This window comes from Aythya marila (assembly GCF_965140915.1).
Source record: "Aythya marila genome assembly, chromosome: 14".
Classification (NCBI taxonomy): domain Eukaryota; kingdom Metazoa; phylum Chordata; class Aves; order Anseriformes; family Anatidae; genus Aythya; species Aythya marila.
In genome coordinates this window covers 4,913,213-4,926,514 of record NC_139055.1, presented here as the reverse complement: position 1 = coordinate 4,926,514, position 13,302 = coordinate 4,913,213, and the positions used below count along the sequence as shown (strand labels likewise).

The 13,302-nt window shown below is 37.0% G+C and overlaps 1 protein-coding gene across 1 annotated transcript in view; it reads left to right on the top strand.

Moving 5' to 3' along the window:
* Positions 1-13,302, top strand: part of SLIT3 (slit guidance ligand 3) — a 522,803-nt gene that overhangs the window by 348,313 nt on the left and 161,188 nt on the right. The window contains exons 11-12 of the mRNA XM_082771405.1: positions 3,433-3,504; positions 9,192-9,263. Coding sequence (XP_082627531.1) covers positions 3,433-3,504; positions 9,192-9,263 — 144 coding nt within the window. The remainder of the gene's footprint in view (positions 1-3,432; positions 3,505-9,191; positions 9,264-13,302) is intronic.

Genomic DNA, 13,302 nt, shown 5'->3' with positions numbered 1-13,302 from the left:
ATACTTTCCAATCTCTGATAATATATTAGAGAGGAGAAAGGAAATTGTTCTTGTCCTTTGACGTTGTTGTCAAAGCCAATAAAATAAAGCATCGAGAGTCAGACAGCATTGCAGTATGTCAGAAGGGGGGAGATATGCTTCAATTCATTGAAACGATACAGCTGCCAGCAGGCAACATGGCACAGTGAAATGGGTAACTGGAAGGAGGAACAAAAGCCCAAGAGGTTTGAACATGGCCCATTTATTTTATCAGTTTTGTGAATTCTACTCTTGGAGTGTTTTAAATGAATCTTATTATGAAATACCAGAGGAAAATCAAGGAAAATTTTTATTGAGTTGTAAGAAATCTTTAATGTGGCAGACAGTAGTTCAAATGATCAAAGTTTACACTTTTAGGACTTGATCTCCTGTACAAAGCTCTCAAATGTGTTGTAAACCTAATTTATAGTATTACAAGTTATAGTATTTATAGTATTCCAGTGATGCACACAAAAAATCAGCTTGCTGCTTTGCACTAGCACAGGTTGTTTTTGTATGACAGCACTTCATAACATGTAGGTGTAGACAATGAAAAATGAAGTTTGCACAGCTCTTTTTGTAGGTAAACTAGATAGTTCTCTCTGAAATAAAATGTAGCTGTGAAATTTGGACTAGCCTTTCACTTTAAAAAAAATGACAAGACTTGGTAAGAAGTCTGTTTTTACTTTATTTGAAAGATGGCACCTCTAGCAGCAATGTTACCCATTACAGCATGAATAACGTTGGTTTATAATTAAGTCTTCATCAACTTGAAATTGCCAACACCCCTTCAGGCAAAACCTAGTGTTTCCTAGAGGTTGTTAATCCTGTACTGGCCTTCACATGTCATTTATGAGCACAGACAGCTCTAAGTATTAATACAAAAAATGTGTTTTCTACTGTATTATTTGTGTAACGGCGTCGTGTTTTTCAGCTTATGTGTTTCAGTCTATACATGCATTTATGAAAAAATAAACTGAAGTCAGACTAGTGATTCATACTTTTTAAGTACCTGTTTATGTAATGCTGCACTTTATTTAAGGCTTCAAGGTCAGCTGCATTTTGTTCCCAGTGGGAATCCACCTGAGAACATGCCCTGATGACAGAAGCTCTGTCCAACTTCTTGTTGCCCTTGCGGTAGCAGCTGCAAAATGTAGTGCCCTAAAATCATGTATTATGTGGAGTCTTTAGTTCTTCTTTTATGAAGAACTTCATACAAAAAAAAAAAAAAAAAATAAGGCAATAAGGTGAAAATCTAGCAGCAGAAGACGAGTATGTCTATTTGTATACAGGCCATCTGCTGCAAATGGTATAGGAAAGGATGAAGAAGTCATCCAGGGAGCTCTGTGAAACAGCACTTCTTCAGTATTCCTCTCCACTATTTCTAGAAATCTCCTTTATTGCTTGGGCTGTGACTATTCCGATTTTGACTTTTTTGCCCATCATGGGGTTATTTCTGGGTGTATTTCTACTTCTGAGTGACTGAAATTTCCTTGGAATTTTGAGCAGTGATAAAATGGAGCCATGTTTCCCTCTGCCACTGTACTTTGTCACTGCAAGGACTGCTCTGCGCCTGTATGCAGTGTGTGAACCCCCAGTTTCCATCCATGAGGCAAGGAATCTGACGAGCTGGGCCCTCTTTTGTTCCTAGAAGTGTCTACATAGAAAGACTTGGGAGGAGTTAAACACCAAACTGGCAGGCTGACAAAAAGCCTTTATGGGAAGAGTATGTGTACTGCTAATTCTGGTGACAAACACCCAATAATAGTAGTGTGCTGAAGCTTTCAGCAATTTGCATTTCACTGTGGACTTGCCAGGAATGATGCATGTTATATTTAGACCAACTGGTAGGGAAGTCTCAGAAACTAATTCGAATCGCAAAACAAGGAATAGAATTAACCCTGCTCACAACCTTTGCAGTAGAGTACTACAGAAATAAAAAGAAAAAGAAAAAAGGCTGTGCAAATTGACTGTATGAGTATCACTATATTCATGATTTAAGTAGCTTCTTGGAGTATAACTGAGCTGGTAAAGTATCTTATTTTCAAGGGGACTTTTCTTTTGCCTATTGAAAGCACAGATCAACTGAAGGATACGCTGTGCAGTAGAGGGCTGATGGGCTGTGCACATTTTCCCTGCATTCTTCCGAAGTCCTTTAAAAACCATGATTTACTTCTTTCTGCATCTCATTTTATCTCCATTCCTGTTTTTTAACATTTTTCTCTCCTCTGCACTGCTGCAGCAGCTCTAAATGCGTAGAGTGATTCATTCCTTCATTCCAGTCTGTTTTTGCATTTCAATTCTAAACCATTTCCAACCACAGATTTTTGTTATTGTAACTGTTTGTTTGTATCACATTTTTGGAAAAGAAAAATACACAACTTTTAGTAAGAGCTAGGTAAAATCAAATTTTCCTTTCAATTCCAAGTGTGATTGTAGAATTTTAGCTGCCATAGACATTAGAATTTGTTGTAGGGGGGTCCAGTTTTACATTTCTAATTGAGATGAATATTTAGGGTTCATTTGAGGAGAAGACAGACTTTTGAGCAGGTATTTGGGGATCTCGCTGTCAAAGGCTTGAAAATGTTTTTGTGAAGGCACAGAAATGAATCTCAGTGGTTACTGGATGTGGTATCTTAAAGCTGCTTACATTTTGTTACTGATATCAGTATTTATGCTACTCTGTAAAGAATATTTCTTTCAAATCATATCTCAGAAATGAGAATAGTAGCATTTTCATTTAGGCTGGGCTATATTTTAGAACACTTCCAGTATTTGTTAGTTAAAATCGGAAGACACGGTCCTTTTTCCTCTGTCCCTCTCAAAATTAAAAATCTGCATTTATACCGCTGTGCATTCCACATTGTCTTGCAGAAGTATTATTAATGCAAGTGGTGGATACAGGGAAGGAATTTCAGCATGTTCCCACAGATTGTTGCTCCTGAGTCACTCTGGTAGTATTATTAATCTGCTCATTAAGCTGTCACAAATAGCATAGCTTGCAGTTTGGATAGCTGCCTACTATTTGCAGTAGCTGGTCAGGGGAAGCTTCTGTATTTTCTACCTTAATTTTGACTAAGTAGTAATACAATACACCTAAGTTTGTTTGTTTGTTTGTTTGTTTTTTTAATTTCATGAACTTTAAAGATGCAATTTCTATAGCTTGTGGCTTTTTTATGTACAGGTTTAATGTAATCAATGAGATGAATTTCTTTTCTAAGGAAAGTTATTTCCTCAGTATTTTTCCTATTTAGTGCCTTTCAAAAGAAAAATCTCTTTCACATATAAACCTCTATAAATAGCTTTATACTTGTACAAAAAGAAAAAAAAAAAAAGTTGTAATTTTTAATGTAATTCCTGTCCTACATTTGTGCATTTAACATGTATATTACTTTTTTGTTTGTTTGTTTTCAGACGTTTGGAACAAAACCTCATCAAAATCATCCCCCCTGGAGCTTTTACCCAGTACAAGAAACTAAAGAGAATGTAAGTCTTACTGATAAGGCCAACATACAAGAGCAATCTTGAATCTTCTAGCTTCAAGTTCAGCATTTAGAAACATATTGGCAATTTCTATGTTGAAATCACTGGGGATTGCACAAATAATCTCTTCAAAGTGTAAGCAACAATGGAATTTGGTTCAGGATGCCTACCAGTGCATGAAATCCTTTATAATGGTTAAATTCACTTTCTGTTATAAATTATGTGAGCTAATTAGCTGTTAGTCTGTTCAGAGAAATCTGCTTCCTCAGAAAAGATTTTAAGTTCTTTATTTTTCTCTCATTCATTCTGGTTTCTGTTCAGAACACTCCATTTAGCTGACCCAAGTTTTAGCAGGAGTACGTGTTCTTGCAGAGTGGTTAGGACTTTTGTAGTGCATTCAATTGCTTGATTGTTTACAAGAAAACAGTGAAGCTTGCTGGAGCTCGTTTTTTTCATTTCTTAATTACCAGTAGATATACAGACAATTCTTCCCTTATTAGTTCTTGTGTTGTCTGATTGGATTTAAAAAAAAAAAAAATAATAATCTTGATTTGTAGCAGCACTCTCATGCAGATAACCTGGGTATTCTCTTTGGTCTTGCTTTTTGTTTTTAAGTGATATATAAGAAGCATTGTGACAGTAGAACTATAACATGAGAGATATTGTGACAGCAGAACTATAATACAGACAATGGTAAAACAAGTTACTCCTGCTTCACCGTCCTATCAAGATTTTGATGGGTACCAGTGGATCATTAACTTCCAGAAGTCATTCAGACAGTGTACTCAGTGCTGAGGCTGAAATAAAAAAAAAAATAAAATAAAAAAAAAAAAAGAAAAAAAAAAAGGTTCCTTTTACAGTTGTTGTTTTCCAATGTGTACAATACTTACTGGAATTAAGAAACTGTCAACTCATTTGACAAAAGGCTACTGAATCATCAGATAGGTAATGCTTTTGGAAACTGAAATGAGCCTGCGCTGTAACATTGTATTTGAGAGTGAAATTATTGTGTTTGCCAGTCCAGAGTTATCAAATTCCTAAAGCTGAAGAGCTGTAAAAATGGATCTTAATATTTAACTGGTCAAATCATCAATCTTAGAGTCTCTATTCTTCTGTCTTACTTTCAATATAGCTGTATGTATTTTTAAAGAAGTACTGTATTAGATAGCAAGATAGTAATTTCATTGAAAAATGATGGATCCCTTTTCAGTGACCTAACTTGTAATTTTTCCATAATTAAAGTCACTATTTGAGTTCTTTCTGAGGTATAACTAATTTTAGATTTCAGCAATGTTTTACTGTTGTTTCATTTTTCATGATTTGTGGACTCTAGCTTTATGGGACTTGACAAAAAAAAAAAAAAAAGTTTAATTTGACTTGCTTCTCCAAACCAGTGTGCCAGTTATGTGAAATGATTAATATTGGAATATAAGAGTAGGATTCTGTTAGCAAGTTGTGTTAACAGCTTTCCAAATTATTATTGGCATAATCAATGAGATCTGAACTCATAGTTAAATAAGAAGTTATCATTCCAGATGTTCTCTATCAACGCTTAATTAACATAGCAGTGTTTTCCGGAAGAACTTGGGATAGATAGTTAGGCTGCAGAATGTCCCATAACAGACATGGTGTTTTGCCACTTGGTTATTGACCTGTCTCCTTGTTGAACTTTTATTGCTGCTGGACACAGGCTCTAAACCAGGCATTACATTGTACATGAAGTTTAATTAAATACGGTTGATCAGTGATTCGAAGAGATAACGGACATTATCTTTTCTGTGTGCAAGAATCCCAGCATTATTAACACAAGACCATCCTTTGGTCAAGAAATTACCCCTTAAAAGAAAAGAATTATTCATTCTTTCCCATTTAGGTAATAGCAAGACATGCTTGGTATCACTGAAGTCTTTATGCTTTCTTAATTTCTTTCACGGTAATTTCAATGAGTGGTGTAATAGCAAGAAGTTTATTGATTTTGTTTGTACCCAGAGTGCAAATGAATAACTTTGTTTTTCTTCTTATTATAGATAATATTTTGATAGAACTCAGAGGGTAATATTAACACAACATTGTGAATCATATTATTGTGTTCTACTCCTTCTTGTGAGTACATATGGTAGAATGGTAGGGATACAGACTGCTCACTTGCAGCAGTCTCAGTATTTTGATTATTCACCGAGTATTTCCTGCAAGATGATGCCATTTCTTTTTCTTAAATAATTAGATAACTGGCACTGGTTTATAGGTAAGAGCCACTTGTCCAGTATAATCTTCACATGACTTAATAAATCGAGATGGTTGTAGATGTGTGTATATTAATTTAACTTTATATTTGCAGCTAGCTATAGTTATTTAGAATGTCTCTTTAGGAACTTCCAGGGTGAAGAGTTGAAATCTTTTGTGTGTCGTGGACTTCTCATAATTTCTCACATCTTCTCACACAATAAATTTAATGAAGCTAAATGTACCAGTCTCAGAATGCAGATGTGGCACCTGTAGGATTCAAACACACAGTTGAATTGCATAATCCAGAATGATGGTTCCCCTGATTTGAAGGGAACATTACAACTCCTGCTCTCTGCTCAATAACCCAGGGCCTCTAGTAGAGGTTTTGTGGGCTTGATTGAGGTGCATCCCAACCTAGCCCAGACATGCCTTCTAAAATATATTTGCATATCACCTGTTGTGCTTGTACTGTAGTTCAGTAACTTCTAACCTAACAGTACCAAAGTTTATGTCATTCCCTCACATTTTGTCTTTGCTTTTCTGAGGCTTTAAACGAACGAGTTTGTAGCACAAGACTAACACACATTGAAAGATGTGGCTGTACCTCTCTAACTCTAGTGCTTGTAATGACATTTTGTGTTGTCACATTCATTTTACTATATCTTAGCCAAAAACACACTGAGATTTCAGTCTTCTCAGTAGCTCTGTGGTGTTGATACTTCTGTTAAGCAGCTTTTAAAAGCTAAAACATTACATGACGTGGATTTTTACTAAGTACTCTTGTCAAATAAGAATAGTCCACTTTAAAATATTAAAGATTATCAACTAATGTGTTTCTAATAATGCTAGTCAACAAAGAGGTTGTTCATCCAGTGTTATTAATAGTTTTGCATTTGGCTGCATCTAAAAATAAATGTTTTGTTTCAAAACCTTTTAAAGTAAAGACATTTAAACCAATGTATTTTGCCATACAGTCATATGTTATACAGTGACTCATAGGGTATCCTTCCTTCCTTGCTGCAAAGTTAAAAAACAATTTATATCCCTAACTGGTAACAGAGCACAGCCATGCTCCAAGGTGTGTTAAACAACCTTTTGAAAGAAAATCATCTTCACTGCACTGTCAGAGCTGCAGGGAGACGAGTGTGATGTGACTAATGTATTCCCTGCCTGGGTGGAATCCTGATAAGTTCATTACATTTCCAGCTAAAGAGCCACAATTCCTCTGAGTGATTCAGTAATACCGTAAACTATGGAAATGAGCCCTGTAAGGCTTAAATTGACTTAGTTGTGCAGGTTAGAAGAACCCTTATCTCTTTGTCGTGATGTAAATCAAGCACAGACTAGGAAGATCTTACCGGCCAGCAGCGGACTAAAGGAAGGGAACAAAAGTACAACATAATTGAATCCCTTTGCCTTAGTCAAGTCAGAAGGAGATGGAGCTTCCTTTTCCAACAGCAGTGGAGCTTGGGCTCTAATGGAAAGGAAATAATGTGCCTAATTATCTTCTAATGCTGATTGTAGTGCATCTGCATGAAGTAGGTAAGAGTCATCACACAGCATGGCATTTATGCATGTTCAGACACCATTAGTTATACACTCATTAGCATCCAGACACAGGAGAGAAAAAGGATGGAAATGTTGAAATGTAGTAAATCAATAAAATAGTGCTGAAATACTTGTTTCCAAAAACTAGATGACCCCTTTCAGATCGTCATTGGTCAGCAAGCTCATGATTTCATTTCTTTGTGATAAATTTTACTATTCCCTAATACACAGATAGCACAAATTCCCTCCAGACTTCTGCTTACATATGAATTACTAGACCAAAACCATCAAATGCTAGCAGACAGTCTAAACAGATTTAACAAAAGGTATAAAAATACACATACCTATTTTCACTGCCACAGATTTGGCTGCTGTGAGCTGAGCTGAAGAACAAGCAACCTTCACCAAATGTTCTCCTTGTAGGCAGGATGCTCAGACAGAAAACACCAGTAAGTTGCAGAACAGTTGTTTCATGAGCCTTAAAAAAGAACCAAAGAAAATCCCCCTTTATGCAGCTAGATTTGAAAACAGAGGAATTAAATGATTTTTTTTTTTTTCCAGCAGAATTTATGCCTCAAAACATGTGTAAAGTCTACTGACTTTCTGATTACCAAGTTCTTTGAGGAATGTTTATTTAGTGTCAATCTGGGATTGTCAGCATTTAACCCAGCAGACAAAAAAAAAAAAAAAAAAAAAAGATGTATACTATGAAATATTGCATTACTACAGCCACAGCCATCAATGAAAAGATTTGATACTACTGATACCAACTGTCAGTGAATGCAGCCAGGTGGCTGAAAGTTATGCCCCCAGCTAAGCACCTAGCTGTACTGATTGACAGACCGATTGGTTTGCAGTGACAGTCGTGATAAGGCACCCAATTCTGAACGGTGTCCCAAGCATTAGTAAATTTGGTTCCATATATAAAAAAAATAAAAAAGTGCAGTCTGTATTTGATCTCTATATACATGGTTGGTTGTGATTAAAATTGAAAGTTGTTTTGATTTGTTTTGGTTTTTCAAACCAGGAACTCACTTTCCCTAGCAAATTACAGCATTGTATAACTGAATTCCACTTCCATCATAGCTAGAATATTGGTGGAGTCTCACTGGGGCTCCCAGCAGCAGGCAGCAACATGTTGACTGCCCCCCACAATGCCACTGGCTTCAGAGGTTCATGGGTCCTTTCAAATGCTCTAGTGTTCTCCTTTGCATCTGAAAATCTGGGCAGCACTGCCATTGCTGCATCAGTCCTCTTCTCTCCTACTGCACCAGATCATGGTCATGGCAGATTTTTGTACTGCTTCTTTTCTCCAGGCCATTACAACCCAAACATCACTGGTACAGGGCTGAGCTCTGTGACACGGGCACCTGCCTCTGTGTCTGTGCCTCTCCTCATCTTATCTATGATTTCACTTAAAATCAAAATACAGTCATCTATGTTTTTAAGTTAGACTTTCATCCCCACATTTAAACGTTCAAACATTCTTTGAACTTTGGTACAGCCTGCCCCTCATGCCTGAGGGAGAGCTTGCAAAGAGTCGCAATGTTATTAATAGTTCTTAAGATGGTTTTACCAATAGGTTTTATTCATTCGGCTACCTCACTGTTGTTGTTCAAAGTTTTTCATAAAACTTTTATTTGTTTGACTGTTCATAACATTATCAACAGGAGAGCTGCAACATGTTGAGGCTTCAGCCTGTCATACTGACTGATGTTTTCTGATTGTTCCTGGAACTTGCATATGTGTGTTCTTACGTGGTTTGTAATTTCTCTGAGGTAGTATAGTCTTTTAGTTCCATTTTTGTACCAAGTATATTCTTCCAAAACACCACAGTTATAAAAGTATTCAAGCAAAACTATTTTCATCAAATTTGAATTTACAAATATTCTTTTAATCCCCTCTTCTCTTTACAGAGACATCAGCAAGAATCAAATATCTGACATTGCACCTGATGCATTCAAAGGCTTGAAATCTCTCATTTCATTGTAAGTAGAAAATAGAGCTGAATGAGTATTTGGGGAGAGCTTGCATGTAAGAGAAATAAAAATGATAATGTGCTGTCTGGGAGAACTTATGTTTCTGTGAGCAAATGCCAACTTGCATGAAGAATCTAATCTTTTGAAAATGAAAAACTGATCATGAAGGCTAGGAGAAGGAACTGTTTGCACATCTCTATGATTTTTTTTTAATAGCTGAACACCCCCAAGGTGCATTAATTCATCTACTGTACTTGTGTACCTGCAGGCTAATCCATACCCCCCCAACTCGTCATGGCACAGAAAAAAGCGTATCACAGCTCAAATGTGTTTGATGATATTAATCAGGGTACAGAACCAAGATTGCACTTTTGTGTTTTTTCTGTTACAGTTTTTTTTCAAACTAGCTAGGGAAAAACCTGAGCTCTTAAGAAAAAAGGTTATATTTCTTAGCTGTAATTACTACTTTATTAAGCTGGAAAGGGACTAAAATATTACTTCATACAGAAGCTAAAATGAAGGTAGGATCTCTTGAAAACCACTCGTTTCTCTTTATAGAGCACAGAAACTGTTTGTAATACCAAGCTGAATTCAAATGCAGTGATATTTCAACCTAGCTATTCACAGCACTATTAAAACAGTGAAGCTTTTAGTTGGTGAAACAGAGCAATACAAGGTCAGAAGCTGCATATGGAGAACGAACAAGAACAGAGTGTTGGAAAAGAGGCCTAGGTGGAGACAAGAGGGTAAACTCAATTGTGCTGATATTTAACTCCATTAATTTTAAAGACAGTTTTAAAACGTTTGGCTCATTCATATAACAGACCATCGTTTTTAAGGCTGTAGTTTATTTCTAAAAGCTACCGTAGTGTTATTCTCTGAATGCTGGGTAGTTCTGACAACCTATATAACTTGTTGTCTAGATCTACTATTAGAAGGCTGCTTGGTATTAAACTTGTATTGCAGGAAACTTTGAGGCAGGATGCAGAAGGATGGGCGTTTCATTGTGCCCGGAATCCAGCTGGGAGAATGCCAGAAATATATATTAAGTGTTGCTAGCCTTTGTCAAAGAGTTAGAGCACTTTTATTCAACCTACTGTGGAAATGATCAAATCCCTCAATGCTGTCTGGAAATGATTCAGCAAGAGAATGACATTTACTGAACACTACAGTTTTGGCATTGGATGAAACTACTGCTGGTGCTGCAATGCTACAGCTTTCTCATCTTGGCAAAGCCAGGTAGGAGCAAGCTGGACAGGCAAGACACTTCCACTGGGGTTGACTTCCCAAATCAGAAGTTCTTCAGGTTTAGCTACAAGTAATTCAGATACCCCCAGGTGGCCCCAAGAGTGGGACAGAATACATTAGATTGGAGAGAGAGGAAATGAGAGTATAAAATGGGCAGGAAGTTATAAACTTACAACTTGCACACAGAAGCAAGTGAAATGACTATATTCTCTGTCTGGTCATCCAAAACTGTGTTTTCATTAAATGAGGTCAAACTGGTTTAAGTGTTTATACCCTGGTGGTTAGAGGAGTGCTGAAGTCAATTACAAGGAGGTTACAAGGAGGAAGAGGGAGGGCAGAGAGATGAGATGCAGCAGAGTAAGGACTAAAGTAAGGAAACTGCATCTGAATAGTCTTGCCTTTGTTCAGTGTTTGTCTCTGCTTCAGTTTCCTTCTACCTCAGCAAAACAGAGCTGTTGTAACAAGCAGTCCATTTCTATTCTCTTTGGCAGGCTGGTTTCTAGGATAGTATTAACTCCAGCCTTGAATTTGTTAACCTCTTTCAGTAGGCATGCTGTAGGCATGCTGACATTGTGCTTGCCATTGGCTTTTACTTTCTTTTGGAAGGCTTCACTCTCGCTGTTCATTGCAGGTAGGTCTTACAAATGTTCTCCTTGTGGCTGATAGGAAAGAGGTAGTTTAGTTCCCTGCTCTTTCACATAGGCTTCTGGCAGGTTCTTCCCCGACAGTCACTTTACTAGTTGTTTCAGTTTCTGAGCTGTAGATATGTTCATGGAGGAAGGTAATTTGCTGTTCTGCAGGATCTGGGCTTCTCTGGAGAAAGCTCCCCTAAGTCTGTCATAGCCCTTCACAGAACTAGAGGATCTAGTTGCATTTTCATCTGATCTCTGCTATAGCCACCAGTCCAGTTCTTTCAGCTACTGGAAGACAATTGCAAGAGTAGATGACTCCTTTGAAGTGCCAGCCCTCCAAGTGAAACTGCCAAAGGGGAAAGAACAAGGAGGTAGAAGTGAAGAAAGACAGTTTGCTTACTAGAGTTTTCTCTTTTAAGTGGTGTTTTTGAGCCTGAGGCCCCAATAACTTTAGTCAGCTGCATGCCCTGAAGGAATGATGCTCTGCATACAATGCTTTAGCTCAGCTGAGAGTAACTTTTTTTGGTTTTTTTTGTGTATGTAAGTCAAATGTGATCGGTGGCATACATTTTAATGAGACACCATTGAGGTTTTATTCATGCACAGAGCAACTGGATTTTTCAGCTTGCTGAGTTAAAAGCAAGATTTTTCAGCTTGCTGAGTAAAGGAGGGGAAAATATTAATTGACAAATGAAAGTAACCAACTTTGTTACATTAAAAATAAGGTAATGCTGTACTGCCTATAATCAATCCTTGCTTTTTTTTTTTTCCTGCATTATTCCCATTTTCAGCTCCTCCCTTTAGTCCCTGCTTGCGTGCAATTGCAATGCTCCCTATGGGTCCAGGAGAGTGAAAGTGCTTGTCTGGAAGATGGCCAAAATTTTTAGTCTAGCTGACTAGTGGAGGCTTGTATATAGTGGGTTCTTGCTCTACTTTCTGAAGTTAACTTCGTTTAGTGTTTCCAAGCAGAATTGTTTCTTGGAGTACTCTGCCTATTGTTCTTAGGCAGAGATGAAAGAAAAAAAAAAAGGCATATTATAGTTTCAATAATTGTAATATATTATTACAGAAGTGGCTTCCTCCAAAATATATATATAACTTAAATCTTTTAAATATGCTAAATGATCCATGTTCTAGTAAGTCCTAGAAGGTCATAAGTTCTTATTTTAAATCCATATATTTTCTCTATCAGGAAGTCCAACTATGGGAGTCAAACAGGTCACAAAATATTAACATTTTTAAAAGCCATTTCTACCTTGGGTTTTCTCTGCACTTAACAAAAGAAAGTCAAGCTTATTCTTGTAAGGAACCAGGACCTCTCTGTGTCCACTTTTCATTGGGTTTTGTTCCCTTATATGTACAACAGTTCTCTGGAATTATAAATTTCTACTCCATATTTCTTCTTAGAAACATTTGGAGATGTATTTTTTTTCTTCTTCTTTAAGAATGTTTTAATTCTTCCTAGAGTCTTCTGTCTTTTTACTCCTTCCCTCCCACCCCCGCCCCGTTGTGTCCCATGTTGGCTGTGCTCTGAGGTCAGCCATGCATCTTTTCTGCAGATTTAATTCTGTTACCATGTCTGAAGTTCTCTTCCAATAGTTAGACACTAGGGTTTTTATCCTTAGCATATTTTTGGTATGAACTAAACTTCAAACCTGTTTCTGGACAAAACCGAAGGCACAGGAAGATCCAGACTCTGATGGGGTCTAGTTTTGAGAGAACAGAGCTGTGGTGCTTGCTGTAAGGCTATTGAGATCCAGACATAGAAAAGAATGTCTTCCATCTTCAAGATGCTACTGTGTGATTCAGGAGAAAAAATTTCTGTTGTGTGGCTCCTATGGCAGCTGTTAGAAAAATATCCTTTGTTTCTTCTATACCAAAATCCCCCTTCTTGAAAAAGTGAAAATATTTATCCATCTCAAAGAGAAGATGCAAGGAGGTATACATTGAAGGCCGTAAGCTGTAGTGATACTGCAGTATTTTGAACCATATGAAATATGCAAGATGAGAACCAAATCATTGGAAAAATTCAAATCTTAAAAACAGTAAGCAGCACAGCTGCAAGTGAGCCATGCTAATATTACACAGCTTTTGTGTTGTAAGACTTGTGTGTTGCTGTCTAATACTTCTTTCCATACAAACATGGGAGCAAATAGTATCATTGCACT